Source organism: Desmodus rotundus, chromosome 11 (assembly GCF_022682495.2).
Source record: "Desmodus rotundus isolate HL8 chromosome 11, HLdesRot8A.1, whole genome shotgun sequence".
NCBI classification, from domain to species: Eukaryota; Metazoa; Chordata; class Mammalia; order Chiroptera; family Phyllostomidae; genus Desmodus; species Desmodus rotundus.
The window spans coordinates 86,764,476-86,788,374 of NC_071397.1; the positions used below are offsets into that span (position 1 = coordinate 86,764,476).

General features: G+C 42.7%; 1 protein-coding gene across 1 annotated transcript in view; it reads left to right on the top strand.

The window, feature by feature from the left end:
* The window catches only part of AIG1 (androgen induced 1), a 204,559-nt gene that overhangs the window by 142,842 nt on the left and 37,818 nt on the right, over window positions 1–23,899 (top strand). Inside the window, exon 4 of the mRNA XM_024551928.4 lies at window positions 21,280–21,395. Coding sequence (XP_024407696.1) covers window positions 21,280–21,395 — 116 coding nt within the window. The remainder of the gene's footprint in view (window positions 1–21,279; window positions 21,396–23,899) is intronic.

Consider the following 23,899-nt stretch of genomic DNA (forward strand, 5'->3'; position numbering starts at 1 on the left):
TTCCTTCAGCCTCTTTATGGATTGTGAACAACCACCAGCAAATTATGACCCAAATCATCAATAGGATTCATGTTTGCACTGACTCAGGAAGGCTGAATTACATGTCATCCCAGTGCAAAGATTTCTTCTTAACTGTGGCTAACATTAAAGAGAGCAGTATCTTCCATCTTTACCCACACCTTCTTGCAAAATTCATAAAACCTTTCTTTAAAGACTTTTCTTCTCTCACATGTTTCTTACCCTATAGCCTCTGTTAGCCAATGAGGGCATTTCATGGACTTGATTGGCAGAGAGAATCAAAAAGGGACATGTGAGTAGAATGGACTAAGGAACCAGTAGGGTGACTGGCTATGGAGATTATAAATGGATGCTTAAGTTGAGAACAGCTTGAGGATCGGTTGATGAGAGGTCTCAAATTCTGGACCTAAGAGTTCTGACTGAATAATGTGGACTGGCAGGGTCCACTGCGCTTTTGTTTTCTGTCCCCATCATCTGCTGAAATGTGGTTTTCCAGGCTCTCTGCTGAACTGCATTTGCCAGAACATCAGTAGACATTTTTCAGTCCTTATTCTGTCTTCTCAAGAGTATTAAATGCTATTGGCTGCTCCCTCCATTCACCAGCTCGCTAAGGATTCTTCCTCATGATTCAGACCCACATGAACTTCAACATCATAAAGGTTCCTCATGTCTAACATGCTCACAGCCAAAAGTCAGGAACGTACAGCCCCTGACCCCTGCCAAAATCTGGCCCACTCTCAGTTTGCTATTCAGTTTGGCCAGCTAGAAACCAAAAGGGAAGGCAGGAATGATTCACTGTGTTGTTTGGGCAGTGGTTTGGATAGTGGATAGAGAATACTAGAAGTATAGTAAGAAGGCAAAATGGCTGATGGTTAATTTATTTGGGGACTTAGAGCATTAGAACTGCTTAAAAGTTTCAGTTCAATAAGATTCAGACGTAGTGACCTGGAGGCCAACCGAACAATTTCTGCAGAGAATGTAGGCCAAAGTTGTATTGGAGGAGGGGTTAGTTGGAGACAGGGAGGTTTTCTACTTGAATGTAATAGTTTTAAAGCACCCGGAGTAATAAAATCACCACCAAACTAACCCCTCAATGGATTGAATTCATAGAAAAATGGGAAGTTAGAGGAGCCCTCATTAATTTAGAGTTTTCTTTGCCTCATGAGAGGAAATCTAGGTAAGGGCACCTTCAATGAGAGCAGTGAGCTAAGCAAGCAACTCTACTTCGCAATGATTTAAGGAACCTCTGGGAGTTCTTTTCCTTCCTTGACGTTAGTGCCATAAATTTAAGTTGGCTGATAATCTTTGGACTGTAGGAAAAGCAAATGGTTAGTTTATGGTCAATTTCTCTCAATGATTATCTTTCAGACAGCACGTGAGTTATGAGAGAGTATCTAGCCTATCCCGCTCTTGAAAAAGAGAATTGGATGACATGTGCAAGGTGCTGCTGCGGCAGCTCAGCCATGGATGTTTCAGTGAAATAAATCAGAGAAAGCAGTCTAAGAATTTGCAAGAGGAAGTGTTTTCATAATATGGCTCAGCAAAACCATTTTTATATTAAATCTACTTGCAAATTTAAACTGTACCAGGGGAAGGCAAATGGGTTTATATAATCCAAGTAGCATAGGAAGTATTAAATAGTTCATGTCGTTAAAACAGGATGACATCATTGCCGAGGTTCTTTTTTTTCTCCAGGAAATTGAAGGTTCCATCCACAAGTGAGAGGTAGAAAGATTTATTTCCTGTGGGAGAAACTCTTAACAGACTCACAGCCTGCCTTACGTGTATGATGTCACTGGAAAACAAGAACTGCCCTATTTTATCTCATCATTTTTTTAAAGCTGAAACAGAAGGGGAGCAAAAGTAGGGAAAACACGTGAAGTTGGGGAAGCCTTGACCTTTACATGAAGAAGACTGCTGCCAAGAATCACGTGAACTCACTATTTGATCGTGTATCTGTTTTGAGAAATGATTCTTAAGGGTTTCTAGAGTGAAGGGAAGGATTTTACGCAAGATTAGAAAAAGCGGGAGGAAACAAATATACATCAAACAACTAAAAACTGAAGATTTCTTTTTTGGAAAGGTTTACAGCCTAGCAGTGGGAAGATCTTAGAAGGACATATAACAGTTATGGTCTCCACTAGAGTTTCCCAGAGGGCCAATCCAGGGGTAAAAAATTGTTAGGTGGACCACAGATGGGAGCTGGGCAATACACACATTTCTGGCTAAACATTGTGGTCAATTTTTTTCAGAAGTTTTTCAAAGTCAAGTTTCAATGCGTCATTATTGTAAACCTTTGTCATTTTCTCCCCTTTAAATTCTTCCTCAAACAAATCTGCTTAGCTAGCCTCAAATATTACACATAAAATTAACATCAGAGATAAGTAGGAGGGTACTAATCCAGTGGACACTGGCTGGCCACAAGGAATGTTTGTTAGGGCACTTGTGTCCCAGTGGACTTAACTGAAAACTTGAAACCTAAGACTCGGTGACTCTTTTGGCCGTGACTGTGTGTAAGGGAAAGCAGTTTAATACATCATCCTTACTCAGCCCAATTGTCTTTGACTTTTCTGTTTGTAAAGTCACATGGCCTTACCCCAGCATGACTAATGGTGACCAAGCATTTTTAAGTGGTTCTCCAGCAAAACAGAAGTGATCTAACATTCAGCTGTACAACTTTTAGAGGATAGCTCTTTCTTTCCATTTTCTAGGTCCTGGTATTTTTCTGGGTTTTCTACCTTTCTCTTTACCTACCTAAACTTCCTCCTCCTCCTCACTTCTATTTTCTTTCTGACACGGGGAACTCACTCACTTGTCCTCTCTCCTGTTCATCTTCTAAGCTTACTGTGTCCTGTTTTATCATGTTTCTGTGTTTTCTCCAAAACCCTATACTTGTATCCTAATATTTTCCTATGCCACATTTTCTTTAATGTATTCTTTTAAAATTTTTATGAATTTATATTTAACAATAAAGTAGAACATTTGAAAAATGTAACAATGTAAACACAAAGATCATCACTGATGGTCTCTCAGACAAAGGAAACCGCTGTTAACATTATAATCTATTCCTTTCAGATTGTTTTACAAATAAGATTTTTAAACAAGATAAATTAAATGTCCTGTTATGTTCTTTGATGCCTAACTATGATAAGTATTTTTATTAATATCTTTTAATGATTGTGTAATACCCATTGAGTGTATATATATCAGTTTAGAAACCATTCCCTCATTGTTGTATTGGAGAAGGGGTTTGTTGGGGTCAGTTCGCTTCTAAAACAGTGATTGCCGGGTATTCTTTATCCAGCATTCATGAGTGTGTGCTTTTCACCTTATTCTTGCCACATTAAGTATCCTTATTTAAAAGAAAGCTTTGCTAATTTAATATGTGAAAATGGCTTTTCATTTGAATGTGACTGCTTATTAGTAAGAGTGCATGTATTTCCATGAATTTGTTTAATGTTAAGTCTTTATTCATTAATTCATTCATCCCTTCTTTACCTTTCTATTACGTTGTACCCCACACTGCTAATTTTCAACGCTTCTCCTCATTCCCTCTGCTAGCGTTTCCTCCCCTCTAAGTTATATTTGTAATTCTCTTTTGTCTTGTGTCCAGTACCTTGTGGGGCAGTGGGACCCAAACTGCATTTTAAGATCATTTTTATGAGTCGTACTCAGCAGGTGTCTTCAAGGCCCCACGTTCTTTTTCGGTCCCCCACCGTGAAAAACTGATTGGCAGCTGGTGACGGGCAGGGCACTGGCACTCGGCACTCACAGGAAGCCCTGCAGGAGATGCCCAGAGCCATGGCGGAGGAAGTGCAGCCAAGCCAGCACAAGGTGGGGGACCAGATGTCGCCCGATTATGTTCCATTGAAATCCAAACAAAGCCCCACATTCAGGATCATTTCCTTGAGACTCCCCAGTTGGAAACTGGCACCAATCCAGAACCTTGCAACAGCTGGTCTCCGCATGCTAGGATTTATGTGCCTTGCATAAAACTTTACCTGCGTGTTATTGATTGGCTTCTATAAAGCAATCAAACACTATCTTGAAGACCCAAAGCATACTGCTCGCTGCCAAACATAAAAAGAGACCGTATATCACCGAACGTGCCAGCAGGCTTATTACAGGCTTGGGAACTCTGGGAAGGATGCGTTTTCCTTGTTATTTATGCCGCCCATGTTAACCCTGAGGCTGTAGCCCAACATTAGCAGCTTCGCAGTGACAACGCTCCGCTCTGGTTAGGAGACTAAGCCTGTTCTTTGGAAATAAATTATGTTATATGAAAAAAAAAAAAAAGCTTTCAGGGGACACCAGCAGATGAGAAATCGTGCTTGTGTTTCTCATCATCCAGTTCATGTTGGGAAACCCAAGTCTTTCCAAACGTTCGTTACTTGTTATGGTCCGGGTCATTTGCATTTATGCCTCCACGCTCCTCCTCCGCAGGAAGGTGAACTATGAGCCTGACAGTTTTATTTTCTGAATATCAAGAAGGAAAAACAAAACAAACAAAAAACATCCTCTCCACTATCCACCCCTGCAAAAGAAGTAAAATAAACGATATGGTAGTTGTGCTGAACAGCAGAGGAAGGTTTTAATTTTAACACAAAACAAGCATTTTTAAGAAAAAATTGAATTGTGAAAGCATGTTAACATAATAGCGAAATATTCCTTCCTGACCTAAATCCAGGAAGTGTATTTTATGCATTGCCTTTATAACTGGCTGCCCCTGCTATTTCAATCACTTGATAAGGTCTCGGTGACTGGCTCCCCCTCTCTCCCTCATCCCTTTCTCCTTCTCTCTCTGGCTGCCTGGCGGTCCTCAACCCAGATTCTCAGACCTCACAGTGAGATTTTGGAGCAAACCCTTTCCATTAGAAACAAACAAAATAAATTGTTTCCATTCCCCAAAGGAATGTGCTAAAGCCTTTTCCCCTCTTTAACGTGGATGCAATTTAAGTCTGGCAAGAGCTGAACCCAATATACCTCACTCAGAAAGCTTTGCAAGAGACCCTTCTAAAAGAGTCCCTCATCCTCCTTGTGAACTTAAAATGACAAAAAGACAGCTCAGTCCATGCCTTGGGCATCCACAGTGTTTCTGCAGAATGCTCACCCATTTCCTCATTGCACAAAAACGCATTAAGCACCTACGATCTGGAGACCCTGTGGGCACGCCGCTCCCCGCCTGTCCCTGTGAGGCAGTGAAGTCAGTTCTTCTGGTGCGAGTTTCCTTTGCTCACGCTCTAACTCTCACCACGCCCAGGGCGTCCACACATCCTTCAGTGACATTTCCCTTCATTACTCTGGTTTAGAATCCTGCTTATCTGTAATGTTCCGGTAGGTGATGAATGAAAAGGAAACAAGGAGGAGACCATGCCCATTCACTGCAGGTATTAAATGGAAATTAACTGAGATGATCTGTCAAGAGCTGATCAGAGACAATAACATGATCAAGGACCAAGTTAAACAGAGCCAAAGAACTTGACCTCAAAGAATATGCACGACTCAGAAAAGCAACCCTGGCTCTTGACAGTGTCCGGCGTCTCTCCCCATCCCTTTCCTGTTCCCCATCTACTTTTGTAAAACATATGCTCAAGGATGTGTTACGGGAGTGTAACATCTTTGCTCAAACCCTGGGAGCCATGCTGCTTCCCCTGGGGGTCAGACCCCAGGTCAGTTCAGGCTGGAGGAAAAAGGTGCCCTGAGGCCATGTCGGACAAGCACTTATTTGTCTCTCTTAATAGATGGACACCTGATATTCTGAATGCACCCTAGCTTTTCCTGTTCACAACTTTATCAGAACACTTATTTGAATCAATTTCTTAAAGCCATAATTGAATCAATATTTGAAACAATTTCTACTTTTACTCTGTTCCACTTTCGTAGCTCATGGCCGCCTGTCCTTGTCTAGCACAGCACACCACTATTTTATAATCCCCAGCTCGCTTTATTCCAAGCCCCAGTCGTTCCAGGAACTGGCTGTTATATCTAGTTCGTGCACCCCACACAATTCCTCATTTTATACCTTTGAACACGTGTTCTCCCGTTCTCTCTCCCTCCATCTTCTCGGATTCTTCAAACTGAAAAGATTCTCAAGGCTCCCAGGGAGCTCTGACCTCATCCTGCTTCCTTCTTTAATGGCTCCCAGAGAGCCCGACGCTACCACTGTCAAAGTGAGACAGATACGTTGGCCGAAGTGAGGGATCGACCTGAAGGCGAGAGCTGATGGCCAGCCCTCGACGGTCCAGCCTGCATGAAAGGAAGTCTCCGGGTGAGGAAACGCCAGCCCCACTCCTCACCGTGTACACGGGGGATTTTCGCAGAATGGGGGCCTGACTCTGAGGAGCCATGGTCGGGAGGTGTGGGGAGGAGTCCGCAGGCTGTGTTAAAGCTTACAAAAATGTATCTCTGCCCACGATTAGGCTGCGGGGGCTAATGAAAATGTCAGACTCCTTTGATTGGGCTGAACTTTACGAGCACAGTGCAGTCATACCGTTGATCTCATACTGATCTGAAATGGGCCAAAACACAGGGGTGGGCCAACGCAGGTTTACAGTGCAGTTGTTTGTGTGGCAAATACCACAGTCATTAGTAAATAACAATAGAGTTGTGTTTCACGTACTCACAACTGTGAGCCTACATTTGCCCACCCCGTGTATGTTTTTCATTGTATTAAAATGGGGAGGGTTGTGACTTGATATATATGCTTTGGGAAATAAAGCTGTTTAAAATATCGGTCCGTGGGTGAACATAACAAAGCACAGTGCTGTCGGGAAAAATAAAACCAAAGGTCATTTGTGTGCTCTGGGTACGGAACCTGAAGCATGTTTCCCCTTCCAGCCGCCCCCCACAAAATGCACTGTCACACGGGGAGTGAGAGTTTTACGCTCTCCACACACCTGCCATTGCTCCTAGAGCCTCACAGCCACAGTGCCCTAAACTCGATGGCCTACTGTGTGCCTTAGTCAGCTAAAGAAAGCGTTGGATAGCAACAAATTGATAATGAATTTTGAAAATGATCGTGTTCACTAACTATGACGTATTTAGTAAGAAATCCAGTTCCATGTCAAGGAGACTTCTCAGTCATGCATGACCATTTATTAAATACAGGAGCTGGCTTTACAGCCCCACATCAGGCAGCAGTGAGGAATGTTTCCATATGCTGGCCGGCCCTGCAGAGGCCGATGTCGGTGCAACCGAATGGGCAGGCTCGTCCTTGCAGGTACTTCCTCGAATTTGTTTACAGACGGGGTTCCGAGCGACTGCACTGATGACTGTGTGGCCAAGGCCTGGACTGTGAGGGAAATTCGGCCTGAACGGAAACCACCTGTGGTCGGTGGATGCTGCAGTGTGCCACCTGGGTCCCCTTTGGGACTGAATGACTCACCTTTCCAGCAGCCGGGAGCAGCGTCCTCTTCAGCTCTGCACCCTAGGCCATCTCCAGGAGCCACCCTCATCTGAAGAGAGTGTTTTCCTAGTGGTCAGACTCCCTTCCCTGGGGCAGTCCACATCCCATAATTGGTCCTGGCAAGAGGATAAAGACCTGGCCCCCCTTCCCCAGCGTGGGGCACCACATCCGAGCTCCTGGTGGGTCAGCCAAGGCCCTCGGTGAGACACGCTGCAGGCACACTTGGCCCTCTGCTGCGCCACGCTTCCTTCTCCCCACCCCACCCCACCCGCCCCTCCGCCGGCAGGTACCGATCCTCCAAACCCCCTAATCAATTTTCTGCAGGCTGATTCCATCTCAGGGTCTGCTTCACAGGGATCCTGACCCGTAACACTACAATGGTCCAGGGAACTTGCATCCAAAGGTGCCATGTTAGGAATATTACATTATAATGTAAAGGAAAAGAATGACTGAAATGCAAAAGCATGAGAGTAACTAGAAGGAAAAAGACAGATGATCTCAAGGATGAGGATGTGGAACAAGTGAAACTCATACACTGCTGATGGGAGTCTAAATTGGTACCATCGCTTTGGAAAACTCCTGGACATTATCTACTAAAACTAGATAGCCAGGGTCATATCCTGCAGTTCCTCTCCTCAGTATGTACTCAAGAAAAATGCGAATATATTCACCAAAAGAAAAATGCCCAAGAATGTTCAGAGCAGCATGCTTCCTCAAGGACTGAACTGGAAGACCACAGAGTCACCAGCAGCAGAGCGGATGGATGAGTTGGCAGTGTCGTATTCACACAGTGGAGTACCACACGGCCCTGAGAATGGAAACCTGCAAGTCCACCCTTCAAGGGAGTGAATCTCGAAAACATGATATTGAGCGAAAACAGCCAGGAACAAAAAAAATACAAAGTGTATAATTTCATTTATGGCAGTTTCAAAATCGGACAGAACTACTCTCTGGTGTTCCAAGTCAGAGTAATGGTCACCACAGGGGAGATCAGTGGTAACAAGAAGAGGTTCGAGGGAGATGATGTGGGCGGCGTGTATCCTGTGTGTATCCTGTGTCAGTCAGTTTCTCAGTCTTGGCGCTGGCTACAGCAGTGAGTTCACTCTGTGAGCATTTATCTTCTGGACACTTAACTGTTTGTGCACTTTTCTGTGTATATGCTATGCTGAAACTGAAAGTTTATGCAGCAAGAGAGGGAGGAAGAAAGGGCCTGATACAGAAGAAATGTGTCTTTAAGGGTTCAGACACAAATTCCTCAGATTTGAACACAGGTTCTGCTGTCCACTGCTGCAGACTCTTACTGATAATTCAGGTCCAGAAGGGCACCGGTTGGCTCAAAGTTATATAGCCAATTAATGGTGAACGGCTTCCTAGCCCTGTCTTCTCTCCACTTCCTCACAGCAAGCAGAGCCTATGCGGTCACTAGAGTCCTGATTAATCTGGTCAAATAATCATCATCAGTGCAGCCTAAGCAAGACATAGAATGTCCAGGGAAACAAGGCTCGGACAAAGACCTAGAGGAGCACTGAACTCGATACACTGTGTCCAAGGTAACAGATGCCATCCATTTCTTAGAGGCCTCTCTGCTCACCTATCTTCCCACCCGCACTTGTGTAACCATCAGTACTGCCTCGGTGGAAAGTGTGTCCTCTTCTGTTTAAGGGGCTACAGAGAAAAAGGTTTGAGCCGTGAACTAAATTGCCTCTTTCTCCCTGGACTTTCCCCTGTAATCTTTGAGAGAACATTTGACTACTCAGTGCTTTAAGGGCTTCTTCTGACATTACCTATGTCAAGGTGTCGTTGTAAAAAAGAGCTGTTATACCTGCTTTATATTTTTTTAAAATACTGCTTCCGTAAGAGCTTGAGTTTAGCTTCATAGATAATAGAGATGATCTTCAAGATTAAAACTGAAATGTTCCCTGTTCCTTAAGTGTGTTAGCATGTGCGTTCGCATGGGGGTGTATGGATTGGTGTGTTTGGCGGTATGCATGGGCGTGTTCACACTCATGTTTGCATGAGTGTACACATGGATGTGTTCCCGTGTGTGTGCATGGGTGTGTGCTTACAAGTGTGTGTTGTACGTATGTGTGCATGTATATACTCATATCTACGTTTGCATGCATGCGTGTTATACTCATGCACATTCTCTGTTAATATGATTCCATTTGCAGGGTGCATGTCACTCTCTGGCTCTCTGCTTTCGATTACACTCGAACTACTCCAAACCCCTCCAAACTAATCCTAATCAACTTGGAAGCCACCACACTCAGGCCTGAGGCTGTCAAACGTGAGTGCTTGCAGATGTCAGTGCAGGGATCCAGAGGACAGATCGAGGCTTCGTCCCTGAAAAAGGCTCTAGCCTTCCCAGCTCTAGCGCACTAGCGCAGCCATGAGAAAAACGTGTCGTGACAGTAAATCAATAACCTCCTGGACACCGGCCGTTTCTGAAACATCCCTGATTAATTATGCCAGTGCACACTTGGCAACAGTACTTTGCTCCGGCATTAACCTAATGCTTTTTGCATGAAGCAGGATTATAACTGGTTCTCATAAGTCAAATTTGACATTTCAGATCAGGCTTTAAAGGTTTGGTTATAGATTTTATAATGTCTTCATGTCCAACATAATTGCTCTTATTGTTGCTAGCAGACATTTGCCAATCAATCAGAATATCATTTATTTTATCATAAACAAGAGTAAATCAAAACCATTTGAAGTCTTTGTATTTGAAGACTCAGTGAAGAAACTTCTTTAGGATCCTTGAAATTTCCTTGGTCATGCAACAGAGGAGTGCGGTGAAATTGTAGAAGTCAGTGGAAATCCTACTATCTTCTCACTTCAGAAAATTAATGCCTCTATATTTTGTGAATATACGGCTTTAGTCTGATGATTTGATCCCGCAGAAATATGGTTTGGGGCAAAGTAGCCCCTTTCCTTTCTGTGGCAGAAAATTGTAATTTTTGTGTTTTAAAGATGAAGGTGTTATTTTTATTTACTTACACATTTTAGCTAGGATCTAATTTTTTATAAATTGCCATTAAATAGGGTTTACTTAAGGGGAAGTCATAATATCACGTTCCTTGAACACAGGTTTATTGAGACCCCATTAATTTCCCTGCGCTGTGCAGGGAGCCAAGAATACAATGATCAGTAAGGTTTGTTCCCTCTCCCTAAAGAAGTGCTTCCAACATATCAGGGTCACTTCCCTACTTGTTACCTAGAGCATTATAGGGCATATCAATACACCATTATATACATACATATATGTATATATGTATGTATATCTCATACATACATATGTGTAGCATTAAGCACCACAGTAGAGATATGTAGTGAGAACATTAAGAAAAAGGGGGGGTTACCATATTTTTCAGACTATAAGACGCACTTCCCCCCAAATTGGGGGGAGGTGCATCTTATAGTGCGAATGTAGCTTAACTGTCTCACTGGGTGGGTCTGGGGGTGGGGATGGCGGTGGAGCAGGGGTTTTTCCCCTATTTTCCTCCTCTAAAACCTAGGTACGTCTTATGATCTGGTGCGTCTTATAGTCCAAAAAAGATGGTAATTATTTCTGGGATAAGGCTAATGATATGGAATAGCATTAGTCAGAATAAGCTAGTTTATTCTAAGGTAGCAAATTAACCCTAAAATCTTAGTGAACTAACCTCACAGAGGTTTACTTCTCACTCCACACTGTCTGCTACAGCCCAGTTGACTCCAGGGCAGCTCCTGTGTAGACTGGGACTCGGGGATCCAGGATGCTTTTATCTTACGGCTTCATCATTTGAACATACGGCATATGGGTCACTGTGACAAGGGAGGTGAGTTTACAGCAGTTTGAAATGCATCAGCCTAGAAGTGTTCATATCACTTTTTAAATAGGCTGTTGACTAGAATTAGCCACAATGGCCTTGCCTAATTGAGAAGGTGCAGGGAAGTGTGAGGGATGATTCTTTGATGAGCTGAAAATGACCTTGCCATAAGGGTATGCTAGAGAGGAGGTCCCAAACATCTGGGGATTCCAGTAAGAGAAGAGTGTGAGCAAAGGCATGAACAGGTGAGGCCTTTGGGTGGGACGGTGACCGTCGCCAGTACTGAGTGGTATGAGATTAATCCAGAAAAGTACATTGAATCTGATAGAATGAACCTTTGAAGGCAATGCTGAGAAACTTGGACTTTGTTCTGAGGATACTGAGAAGGTTTTAGAGAAGAGAACCAAATAGTCATAACTGTGTTTTTAGAGGAAGATCCTGACACTGGGAAAGGCTGATATATATGGATGAGTGGAGTCATTTGAGCTCAAAATAATTTTCGAGCAGCATGGAACATTAAAATCTAGTTTCTTACTTTTCAGTTTCTTTTTTAGTTTTAACATGCCCCTGGAAATGAGTTTCATTTTTCTATCCTTGTTCCTGAAACTTACCAGTGTGTCGTGATCTTTAAGAATGCTTTCAGTTTTACTGGCTATAGAGCAGTTGGTTAAATTTCCTTTTGCCTTGTCCCCTACCACTACCATACCCCCCACTGCTCTTCCTTCTACCACTCTCCAACCCACCCTGTCAAATGCTTTCAAAATGCTGTTAAGAATTGTAGGCAAAGAAGAGACAAGGAAGATAGCACAAATAGCATCTCAGGAAGAGAATGCCTTTCTGTGTCCATAGATTGGTTATTCTGACTGCTGCCTCTCTATCTACCTGACTCCCTCAGTACCCATGGGATGAGCATAAGGTCTGGTCCGATAGTCTTCATTTTAAACTTGAATCCAGAGTCCATTCATCCTTCAGCCCCAGGAGTCTTCCCAAGTTGAATGGTGTGGATGAGAGAAGGTCCCTGGTTTTTTCTCTTAGGCACAACCAAAAGACAGAGAGTTTTGCTTCCTAACACCAATTCCTCCACTGGCTACTCCCTATTCTCAGGTCTTCCCAAGTGTTCCAGAGTTGGTACAGGTTAAAAGCTGGGCTCAGAAGCCAAAATGCTTCTGAGCATTTCAGAAGCAAAATGCTTCTGAATTAAATGCAGTGCTGGTGGAAAATATCTAGTTTAAACCTACTGTATATTGGTAGCTATTTTTATTGCTATGTATTCAGTATTTGTGCACATAAATTAATAACAGAGTAATCAACATAAAACACAGAGGCATAGCAGAAGTCATATTTACATGTTTATCTGCCAAATATAAATTTGCCAAAATTCAAGACTAGCCTTCTTTTTTGTTCTTTTCCCTTTGTTGTCTTTTGTGTTATGGCGTGTCTTAAAGTAAAAGAGAAAAGAGGAGTAGAAAGGGGGAAATTGTAGGGGAGAGGCTCTGGGGAGGTAAGGAAGAGGGGATGCTGAGGAAGAACTAGAAGAAAGTCGTGGAGAGAATCAAGCCCCTTCCTTGAGGAAAGAGCAAGCAGGATGGATGGAAGGAAGGAAGGAAGGATGGAAAGAAGGAAGGAAGGGAGGGAGGGAGGGAGGGAGGGAGGGAGGAAGGAAGGAAGGAAAGGGGGGTATATTGGTAGATAAATCTCTCCTCTCTCTAACCTATCCTCCACCCTGCCTCCAGCTTGCTCTTTCTATTAATATCCAAATATGTTTATCCTACTTCTATATACCTTACACTCCACAGACAGGGTTTAAGCTTATACAGGTATCTCTGCTTCCTACAGGACCAAGTCCATAGGAAAGCCCTCTGTGATTTGGCTTATGCCTGTCTGAACCTGTCTGAACTCAATTCTCCATGCTCTTTCATGTCCACCAACTATAACACTCCCCTTGGAGGTCCAGTCTGTGCCTTTATACCTTTTTCATTGGAAGCCTTATAAATAAACTTCCTTTACCCTTTCTTCTACTGGTGAAGTCCTAGTCACACTTATCAACTCAGTTCCAATGTCTTGTGCTGTGTACCATCGTTCTTGACTCGCCCACTGCCCCATCGCAGGGCCGCCCATCTCCACATATCTCATCGTATTGTATCCCTTTGGTTGTCTGAAGGCAGTCTTCAGAGGTGCTCTTCTACGAGAACCACAAGTATGAATTGTAAACTGTTCACGGAAAAAGTGAACCCCTTTAAGTCACTTTAAAGTCCCTGTTAGGTTTTAAGATACCATGTGGGGCATCTCTGGCATCACATTCACAACAAGAAGAATTCCTTTTGGTGGCTGACACTGCTGGATGGAAAAAGAGGCCCCACCTGGGAGCCCCTCACGATGCACAGACCCTTAGCACCTTGTGGATACCTTCATCAGGAAGGTTCAGCAAGAGACATTAATGGCCCTCAAGTCCAAATGCTTTTCGGATGCAAAAATAGTAGACCAGTAAAATGGTGCCACTCACCTAGTATAATCGACACCTCTTTTGCTCTTAACTGCAAAGATATGCATGTCTTGGTTTAATATGGGTTACTATTTGGTTTACTGGGCCTAAATATTAAAACCATATCCTAAGAGTTGTTGGGACTAATGTTAGGACTGGATGAGTCCCAGATTTAGTATTGTTCCCATACAGAGTTTGGGAAGTGCCTGGAACATACTGGCACTCCGTAAATATTGGTTCCATCTGCATCTCAGTTTCTGCTGCTCAGTCACGCTTCTAACCTGATTCTGAGATGCCTGTGTAAGAGCACCTCAGACTGATGTGACAGCCAGCAGAAACAGCTATTCAACACCACTCCAAAAAGGCACAACCAGGAAGGCTCTGGCCGTTTTCTGGGGAGATCTGTCCTATTGCACAGGCATCGATTGCCACACTCTAACCAGCACCACAGCCCTTAGGACCCTTAGGAGAGGGAGGCGCACGACAAGGGAACATTCCTGGAAACTGCAGTGGTTAAGAGGTGCACTTCCCTATCATTTAAAGCACTAAAATATCTCTCCTATGAAGAGAATGAGGAAGGGTTGCAAATTTTGAGCTGACCCATTAGTAAAATGAATAATCACAGTTTCTGATGGTATAATAAAATGTTGGGTCAGGTTTTTGGAGTTAAAAAATTAGGTTTCTTAGAGCTTGCCTCACCTTCGTCTCCAAGCTGCCAGGGATGTCACTGACCCTTCCCTTCATCCACTGACGAATTGCTCCCACCCAACCCCACCTTTCCCTGTTTTCACCAAACGTTCTACTTACGTGGAGAGCCCAGAGCTTCCCAAAAGTGAGGAGCAGTCAGCGCTTTATAATCTTTGCCAGTTTTTCTGACATCACCATTTCTGTTGTTTTAGATCATGTTTTGCTAACACAATAGGCATTATCCTCAAACTTGAAATTCCTTCTTGCTTTATTACAGAATTTAGAATTTCTCTTTTTTAATCCCCTTTTATTCTAGAGGAGATGGAGAGGGAAAAGAGTAAACGACATCCTCAGGTTACAGTCTGGAGTGCACAACCCTCTGCATGCTGGAGCAGTCTCCCGTGTTATTTTTATTGGTGATTTACCTGCACACTGGTCGGGACCTCACGGGGGCGCTCCCTCACCCCATCCTCCCAGGCAGCTCCGCTCACATCTCGGGCCCTGCCCGCATTCCTGGCGCCCACAACGATGCAGCGGCTGGGTGCCTCCTGGGCCACACGTGCACTCGCACACGGCCATCCTTCAACTTTTTGTGTGTGATCAAAAGTTGTCATAGGCATATAGGCCTGACAGGTGTGAAGGCGAGAATTGTGGTCTGCTTACATGGGAACTACCAGGAGCGCTACTCCACATCCAGTAAACCAGACACCTCGGGAGCTGGGCCCAGCAATCTCATTTTTAACAAGCTCGCATCACTTTGAGAACACTCCCGGAGCGCTGCCTGTGTCCCACAGATGCAACTAAGTAGACACGGGGCCGCCAGCTCTCTTGTCATTCGGCTCCACAGGGGCTTGCCTGGTGCACCTCACTATTCAAAAGCTGGTTTTGCTTCCCAGGAAGAAAACTGCTTGTATCTGGTGTTCATATGGTAGGGGAGCAGTACTCTCCTACTTAAAAAATATTTGGGAGAAAGGAGAAAGACCAGAGAAATAGCAATTCAATGTAGTCTTCAAATCTCATGTGTTGCTTTTATAACGTACACTCTGATGACAACTATAGAGTGTCGAGTTCTAAAATGAACTTGAATGGTCCCCTATTCATCCACCCCACTTGCCTGAATTCGTATCATCACGCGGCATAGTCTGTATTCTTCTATTTATTCTAAAACTTCCCTTTAGTTTGTAAGCTACTGATTGCCATCACAGGTCATCAAAATGTTTTTCCCAACAGCAAGTCCGGACCCTTCTTGTGCAGTGTAAATCCATTTCTTTAATCCTGTTGTAGCCCACTGAATTCTTCCGTGAATACCTAAACTTCCTACTCATCCGTCTCTCCATTTTTCTGGTTAAAGGACATCTGTTCATAAATCAAATAATTTAGCAGTTAAGAAGCACACCTACAATTTATGACCATCCGTTCTAGTGCATAAGCTGTGTGCCCTGACGACATGCGAGATAACTTACGTAGCATGGAGGCCTGGCACTAGATGCTACTGGACCACAGAGCTGGGGGGGGGCGGTGATTCCCTCTCAGTTATTTTTCAGTCCTCCGCATTCTGTTTCGCAGAATTCTCTGTGTCACGCTACTTTGTCTTTAATGCCTGTCTAATACTTTTAATACTCCTACTTAGTATATATAGAGCAGGCCCCAGAACCAGTTTTTAACAGCAAACATATCTAGCAAATATTTATTAAGATCAATTACTTTTCATTGCATTTGTGGTTATTTTCTATTTATGACAAATGATATTCTGTCTATGAGAGTTTTTAAGTTCCATAAGTTTCCCTTTAAATACATTTATGTGAGAAAAGAATTCAGAGTAAGAATACATTTTTTTAAAAAATCAGGTAGCATGTAACAAACAGGCTGAATTATGACTTTTTACTTTCATAGGCCTAGGCACTTGGTATTTGTAACTTTTTTCTCCATTTATTTATTTATACTTATTAATATACACATTTTATATATACATACATGTGTTTTATACATATATAACATGCTTTAGAACATTATAAATAATGTGTTTGTATGTAAATATGTATATATTTTATATGTAACATGACTGCATTGGTAAAAACATGAATATAATCTTCAACTCTAAACGTTAATTTTTTTCCCTGTGATTGTAAAAGAAATTAGAGCATTTTCATGGTCCCAAGGCATGGTGTCTGCCATGCGTCATGCATGTGAGCGCTCTGGTATGTGATATAGCAAAACTGAAAATAGTAGTTCTTCGTGACTGAAGTTTGACACGCACGAATTTAATCCAACCTCCTCCTTTTCCAAAGACCAATACTGAGCTTCACAAATGTGCAAGAACCCGCCTAAAGTCTTATAATGAGGTGGGCACAGTCAGAACTGGGTCCCAGGTGCCAGTTTCCTGGTCTTTCTGCTTAACTACACTGCTTCCTTTTTTGACTCCTCTTCTTCGAAAGTTTGTTGTTGTTTTTTTATCCCATCTCCTTTCCATAATAATTAAATCATGGGTCCTTTCTTCAATCCAGCCCTCTGCTCAGGCCTGAGCATCTCTGCAGAGGCAACCCCGCCAGGTGGATCCACTCTGCAGGGAGACATTTGCCCTGGGATGCTGGTCAGTTCATGGCGATAATCTGACCATCGCTGCCCTGTGGAGGGAATCTAGGCAAAGCCTGTTAAGAAAAACACAAAGGATGCAAAAGACCAAGATAGATTTGGGCTTTCCTTTTTAGACACAATCTTCCAAATACAGTCTCATTAAAACTAGCAGCAATGGAAGATTGAGCGTGGGTTGGGATAACCACTTACATCCCAGACCAGTACGTTTTAGCGCAGTTTATAGGGGAGATCGAGGATTTCTTCCATGGGCTGTCAACCCTTCGTCTCACTTAGCACTTAAAAAACAGTCAACCCTCAGTAACTCAGCTGCTGGGCAATTGTTCTATTGACAATATGCTGCAGAAAACAGTCCAATGCAATTCTGAAGAGCCCCCTCTGGCAACCAGCCTTTATCCCTTTCTCTGTTTATCCAAAGTATATATATCTACAGCTGCCTGAGAAAACTGTAAGTCAAAAGGTTTGAGGAATAGAAACAGATCATTGCTGGGTTTGCCTTTTTTAGTTGTCAAGTGATCCTTTATTGAAATATTTTCCTCTGTAGTTCTTAAGTAGCCAGGCGTTCCATCACACCCTGTGGGTGTTGCCCATGATGTCATGAGGGTGGTGGCCATAAACAGCACCGCCAGCAGACCAGGCAGTCCCAGTCTCTTCATGGTTCCAGAAAGCTCTCTGGCTATGCAGATCGGTGCTACATCTATCAAGCGATGTTGACAGTCCCATCCTAAGTGCTGTTCCCACCCTGCTGGATGGGTCTTCGCTTCTCTGTCTCTGTCTGGTTCCTGGAGGACTTTGATGCGAGGGCAGAGGCAGAAGGCACCACTCAGTCTGGGCCTGTCTGTTCTGAATGATCAGGTTGACTGTCATTTTCAGAGCCTCCCAGCCAACTGTTACCTTTTTTGGAGACAGACCCAAGGATCTGATCCTGGGGACCAGGGTAGAGGTGGCACCACATCCTTACTCTTGCACTTCAGATGCATTTAAGACTGGGACCCTGTTGGGGGGAACTTAGGTAACATGGCAGGGGCCTCTGGTGCCCGAGGAACCCTGATGCAGGATGATGGAGGAAGTTGCACCTTGGCCTCTTCTGAGCCCAAAGCTGAAGAAGCTGACTCTGGCCATCTTTAACTATCCTTGCACTACTGAAAAGTTCTGACTTTATGCCAGTTGATTTTATTGAGTATTATTATTCAGAATGTTTATATGCCACAGGGGGAAAAGACACATTTAGCAAAATACGTTTTTGTACAGTGAAGACTTTTTTGTTTATTTTGAGGCTAAACAAAAAAATAGATCTAGCCTGTTGAGAGGCAACATTAGTGATGTACAACCAGGTACTTCTTCAGGTTTATTGTGTCAAAGATTGTTTCACTCACATCTTTTAAAGACATAATTCTAATGTAGAAAACAGAGTATGGGATTTGGAGACAGACAGAACTGGTCTTGAACCTGACCTCCAGACTTACTAGCTCTATTATTTTGGACAGGACAATTCCCTTTTTCAAGTCATTAGTACCTCATCTGCAGAATGGAGTTAAGAATTCCCACTTAAGGTGTTGTTTTGAAGAGTAAAGAAATCATCTCCACAAATATTTATTCATCACCCCCAATGTGCCAGGCTCTCGTCTCAAGTGCTACAAATACCACAACGAGCAAAACATGAGATTACCATTTGGAAACAGCTGGTGGTCTTTCGTGGTTCTTGAGTCATTTAAGCGCAGTATTGCCTGGGAGTAGAAAAGACCTGGATTCCTTGTACCTGTACTTCTTAAATAATCATCCCTCTTCCTGCTATAGATTCTGAGTTATAACTCAGCTTCTCAAGGTTTCTTAGCGACTCAGCATGACCATCTTTAGAGTTTTACAGTTTTTCTAACTCATAAAATTTTAGCTGTCCACGGGCAACATTTATATTTATTATAAATATTTTGCATGATTTTTACTTTTGTTAATATACACTGTTTCTTGGTAAACACAATTTGAATGACACATTTTTAGAGAGGGATATATGCATCCTTTAGTGCCTGGAAATTCCTGATGATAAGCAGTTGTTAGCCTGATAGAGAAAAAACCTTCTCCTGAGATTGCCCCGCTAGCCAAACAGGCCCAGGCAAAGCTGGGGCACAACAAGATCTTTTGTCATTGGTTATGTCACTGATGGAACAAGTAGCTTTTTTTTAGTGGTAATGGTGCCAGAGATGATGTAATCTAGAAAGATATTTGTTTTTCAAAGGGATTTTCTGCCTGGCATCATCAAAGTACATTCTAACACTTCCAGGTAATGACATCTGATAATCACCAACTAAGCCAAAATAATCAGGCAAAATAATGATAACTGGATGACTAAAAATATTCAGATTTGTTACTTGAACTTATATAACTTTATAGAAAAATGGATGATTTTCTGCTCACTTTGGAGTAATAGATAGAGAGGTAGAGTTTAGACATTATTTAGTAATAAAAAGTCAAAAATAATACTGTCATTCTATAACCCACACACAGGCCACTGGAGTCAGCATTATTTTCCGTGTAAACATTTTATCTGCATGGATTTTTCTTCTACGTAAGATTCGATGAGACTTGGCCTTATTGCTAGCTGTATATTTGAATTTTACATGAATGCACCATTGTGAAACTTGTTGGCAGCTGAAATTCTTGGTGAAATTCCAAGCCAGTGTCATCTGAGGTGACTAGGTTATAGTGAAAAAAAAACCCAACAACAAAACAGATCTTTAAAATACATAGCGTCTCTGAATTAACACACATGTGCAATTTGCATTGTTCCTTTAAGAGCTAATTATACTGTTTTAAAACAATAATAGAGAAACAAAGGATAAAGAAATATAAAGCTACCCAACTGTGGACTCTCCCACCTGACATTCCGGGAATACCGTGCTCTAATTACTTAGATGGGGCAGTCTGATCAGTTTTCTAGAGAAGAATGCTTAAGGCAAAGAATTTCTGGCCTTAATATCTCGTACAACATCCTCTTGTTCTTTTTTTCTATGAATGTAAATAATAAGTTCCTCCCAAAATGTTCACCTCCATCCCCACCATGTCTCTTCCTGCAAGACCTACCTGCAACCTGATTCCATTTTGCTACAATACTTCTTAGAGCTTGAAAATCCTATCGTTCAGTTTCCTGCCTTTTCCTTGAATATGCAAACAATACAGCGAGAACAGATTGAAGATTCTTTCATAGCTGTTATGGGGTTACTAAATAGGATCAAACTTGCTGATGGCTCTGTTCTTACTTCTGTCAGCTTCTTACTCGTGGGAAACTAACTCTACAATATTAGAAGGTAAATCTATACCCTGACCCAGTTTTACCTAAGAAGCTCTTTGTCTTCCATATCTGTCCACCAAATTTCAATACCCAGAGCCCTTGACTTTCCTTTCGTCCTGCCATATGGAGGAGAAATAAATTTCAGCCCCAACCCGGCCCCCTGAGCTGAGTATATGGAGTAGCCACTGGGTCTGAAAAACAAGTGGTAATGTTCACCCAGCTTTTTTACACTCTGTCTTCAAACATCATACCTAAATCTACGCACTGTTGGTACAAACTGGTACGTTATTCCTGGGAACTAATTTGACATTACTCCTAACTTGTTGTTGATACACACATAATTTGGCATTATGTATCAACATCCTTAAAATCTTCGTACCCTTTGACTATAAGAAAAAAATCTAACATTCAGACATTCATAAAAAGACTTCTATAAAAGTTATATACTACGATACCATGATATTTTTTATAAGTGAAAATTTGAAAATCTTTTACTACTCATTGTTCAAGAACAGAAATTTGTGAAATAAATTTTTGTACATCTATAAGATAGAATTTAAGCAGGTCAGGGGTGATACTCTTAGAGGGATTTTTTAAATGGCATATCAAAAATTCTCATGCTACAATTTAAAACAAAACTCTCGCACAGTTTGATCTTAACTATGTATAAATAATATGAATGGGGGTAGGGACATATACCAAAATATTGACTCTGGTTATTTTTATTCCTTTCTTATGTTCCAATGTCCCTTGTATACATCTTTCTGTATTATCAAAATGTCTTTTTATAGACATAAATAAAATTTCAAAAATTAAGAAACAGAAGAAAGATACCAACGGAGCAATAGATGCATTCCGTGTGTTTTTGCCCATACACAGCTCTCTGACGTTTCGCTTTCGCTGGGGATTTACACTATCCGTTCTCCGACTGGAGACGAAACAGCTACTGAGGGGCGATGATGAGAATCTGTGTCACCTGGCCTCTGTTCTCTTTCAGCACACAACGGTGTTGCCCTTTATATTGATCGAGATGAGGACATCGCACCACGCGTACCCCAGCAGGAGCAGCGGACTCACCGCCATATGCACCTTCTCTGTTGGCTATATATTATGGTAAGGACAGTGCCTGCTGGGCTTTTGTATCGTATTAGATTCAGCACTGCTGAATTTGGGCACATGTTTCATTAGGGATATAATCACTAACAGATTCACACTGCGTGCCTCATTTGGTCCAAGACCTGGGCTTTGTCTCATTTCCCCAGATGCTTATATTTTTAGAAAGTGTATGCCAAACCTCACACAACAGGAATTTGTTGAACAATCCCATGTAAGCAGTGGTTCTTCCAAGGCTACATTTTTCAACTCTTTTTCAAACTAAATGTTTTTCTTGGACCCCGGTTTTATTGCTTAAGGGCTTTTTTGCTTGGGATTTTTTGTTGTTGCTTTTGTCGGGGCATGGGGGAGTTGCAGCAAATGCAAATAAGGACAGAAGAAATGACCTCTTAGAGAAGCGACTCTAAATTTCATAGGAAACAAGTGAAAATGTACATTTCCCTGAGTCAGCTTAAAACCTATTCCCGAATTCGTTATTACATATTGCATCCACTTAATGGTTTTGGTTTTTAAAGTTGGGGTAAATAAATTACAAGAAACCTCCCATTGGTCTATTGGGCATGAATAAGCCCCAAGTGGGAGACGCCAAATTTATTTGATAAGAGTTTTTGCCTGATGAGTTTATTGCACATTAATTGCAGTTCTTACCATGTTTTAATGTTTCAAAATTGTTTATCTTAAGAGAAAATTTCTTATGTCTCTTTATAATTCCAAGTCCTCTTTGATATATTAGCATACACAGGAGGGGTCTGCCCCGCCAGTATTTCTGCCTCTCAGAACTCTCTTGTCCTGACTTCTGGGTCACCAGCCTTTCCTTTAAGCCTGAAGTACTGAATAATGTTCTTCCAATCCCATCAAAATCCTGGAGCTCTTTGGGAGGCCCAGTGTTTGTGGAGGGTATTGTTCCAGCCAGCCCAGAAATATAAAATAAAGGTCAGTTCAGTACTTCACACACTGTGTATGCATGTTCACGTAATGCCCCAGATCTGAACAGAGAGGGGATTTGCTTCTAGAAAGCCATGCCCTATGGCTAGATCTGAGGGGACATCCGGGCTACAGGCCTCAGAGCAAACATGCAGTAATGTTCCCTAGTCACCGTCTGGATCTGTTCTCCACCCAAAACGGTAAGCACTGACTTTGTCTGACAGAAAAGGTCCAAATGATCAGGGCTCGTGGGTGAAGAGTGACTGTGACATTACATCTTAAAAATGGAAAGGAATGTACGTACTCTGTACGTATGAACTTGATAGTCAAATGACTCACGTCTTTCGGAAGAGCCAGGTGGGGAAGCTACACAATCATTCCAAAGACGCAGGAATGTTCGCAACATTCCTGAAATTGCCTGTAACATTTGTTTAAACATCCAATGCCTTTCACTCCTCCCTCCCCAAAATACATTCTCATTGTTTTGCATTCATATTTGCTTACCTATGGGAAGGGAATTTCCTTGCTCTGGGAACTCTGGGTGTATTTCCATGAATTCATTTGTATGCCATCAAATTATCCGAATCTTGTAGAGCCCCAGAGGTTTCAAGCACTACGTCCTTTCAGATGGTTTTTCTCCCCCTGTGGGTACAATCAGTCCACATTCCAAAGAGACGCATGGGAAATACTGTACCACATCGTCTTCATTATAGACCCCCAAGATCCCTCATTAAAATGAAGCATTACTCATGCTCTTCACGCCAAGTGAGGCTTGCCAGCTCTGTGTACTCCCTAAGCAAACCAGTACTTATTTGGACACGTATTTGCATTGACTAGCACATTCTCTCAGATCCATCTGAGAGAGTTTTCAGAATAGAGTTTTCGTTGTTGTTCCACCCTAGGCATTCATAGCTATGCCAAGACCTAAACAGTGTCCCTCACATCATGTCACAAGGATTTTAAATGGTTATCAAAAAGGTACTGGGTTTTGCTGTCTTTCATACTATCTCAGGGCTGAGAGACCAGCAGAAGGTTTGGGGATGTGAGATCTGTTGATAGCATGTGAGGGTCATGAGCAGACATTCCACAACCTCTTGCCAGGTGGAAGAAAGCATTCCTCTTATCGCATGCTAGTTATTAAATACATAGATCTCCCTCCCTAGTCTCTGTATGGTTGGGCTGATCTGTACCTCTGGGACTGCCGGCCAGGCTGGCCGTCTGCTGAGCTCTGATTCTAGCTTTCGCTCCATCTCACAAGTCTCCCTCCCTGTCTGAAGCTCTTCGCTTTCTGGATTTGGATAGTGAGCGTTGAGAAAGCGAGGGATACCAGAACTTTCCCTCACAGCCTGGAACCCATTGCGCTCCTCCCTCCGGGGCTCCATTTCCCAGCCCCTGCATCAGTCTGCTCGAGCTCTGTGTCTTGAAGTCATCTCTGATTCCATGCATGGTCACTTCCAGCTCCTCACACTTCTCTGTCCACTTACCCAGGGGTCTGAGGCACAAACATCTCCTCCTCCAGTTCCGGTGGGCTCCTTTCCTGCACCCCTCCCCCCATCATCACTTCCCGACACACTTCTCTG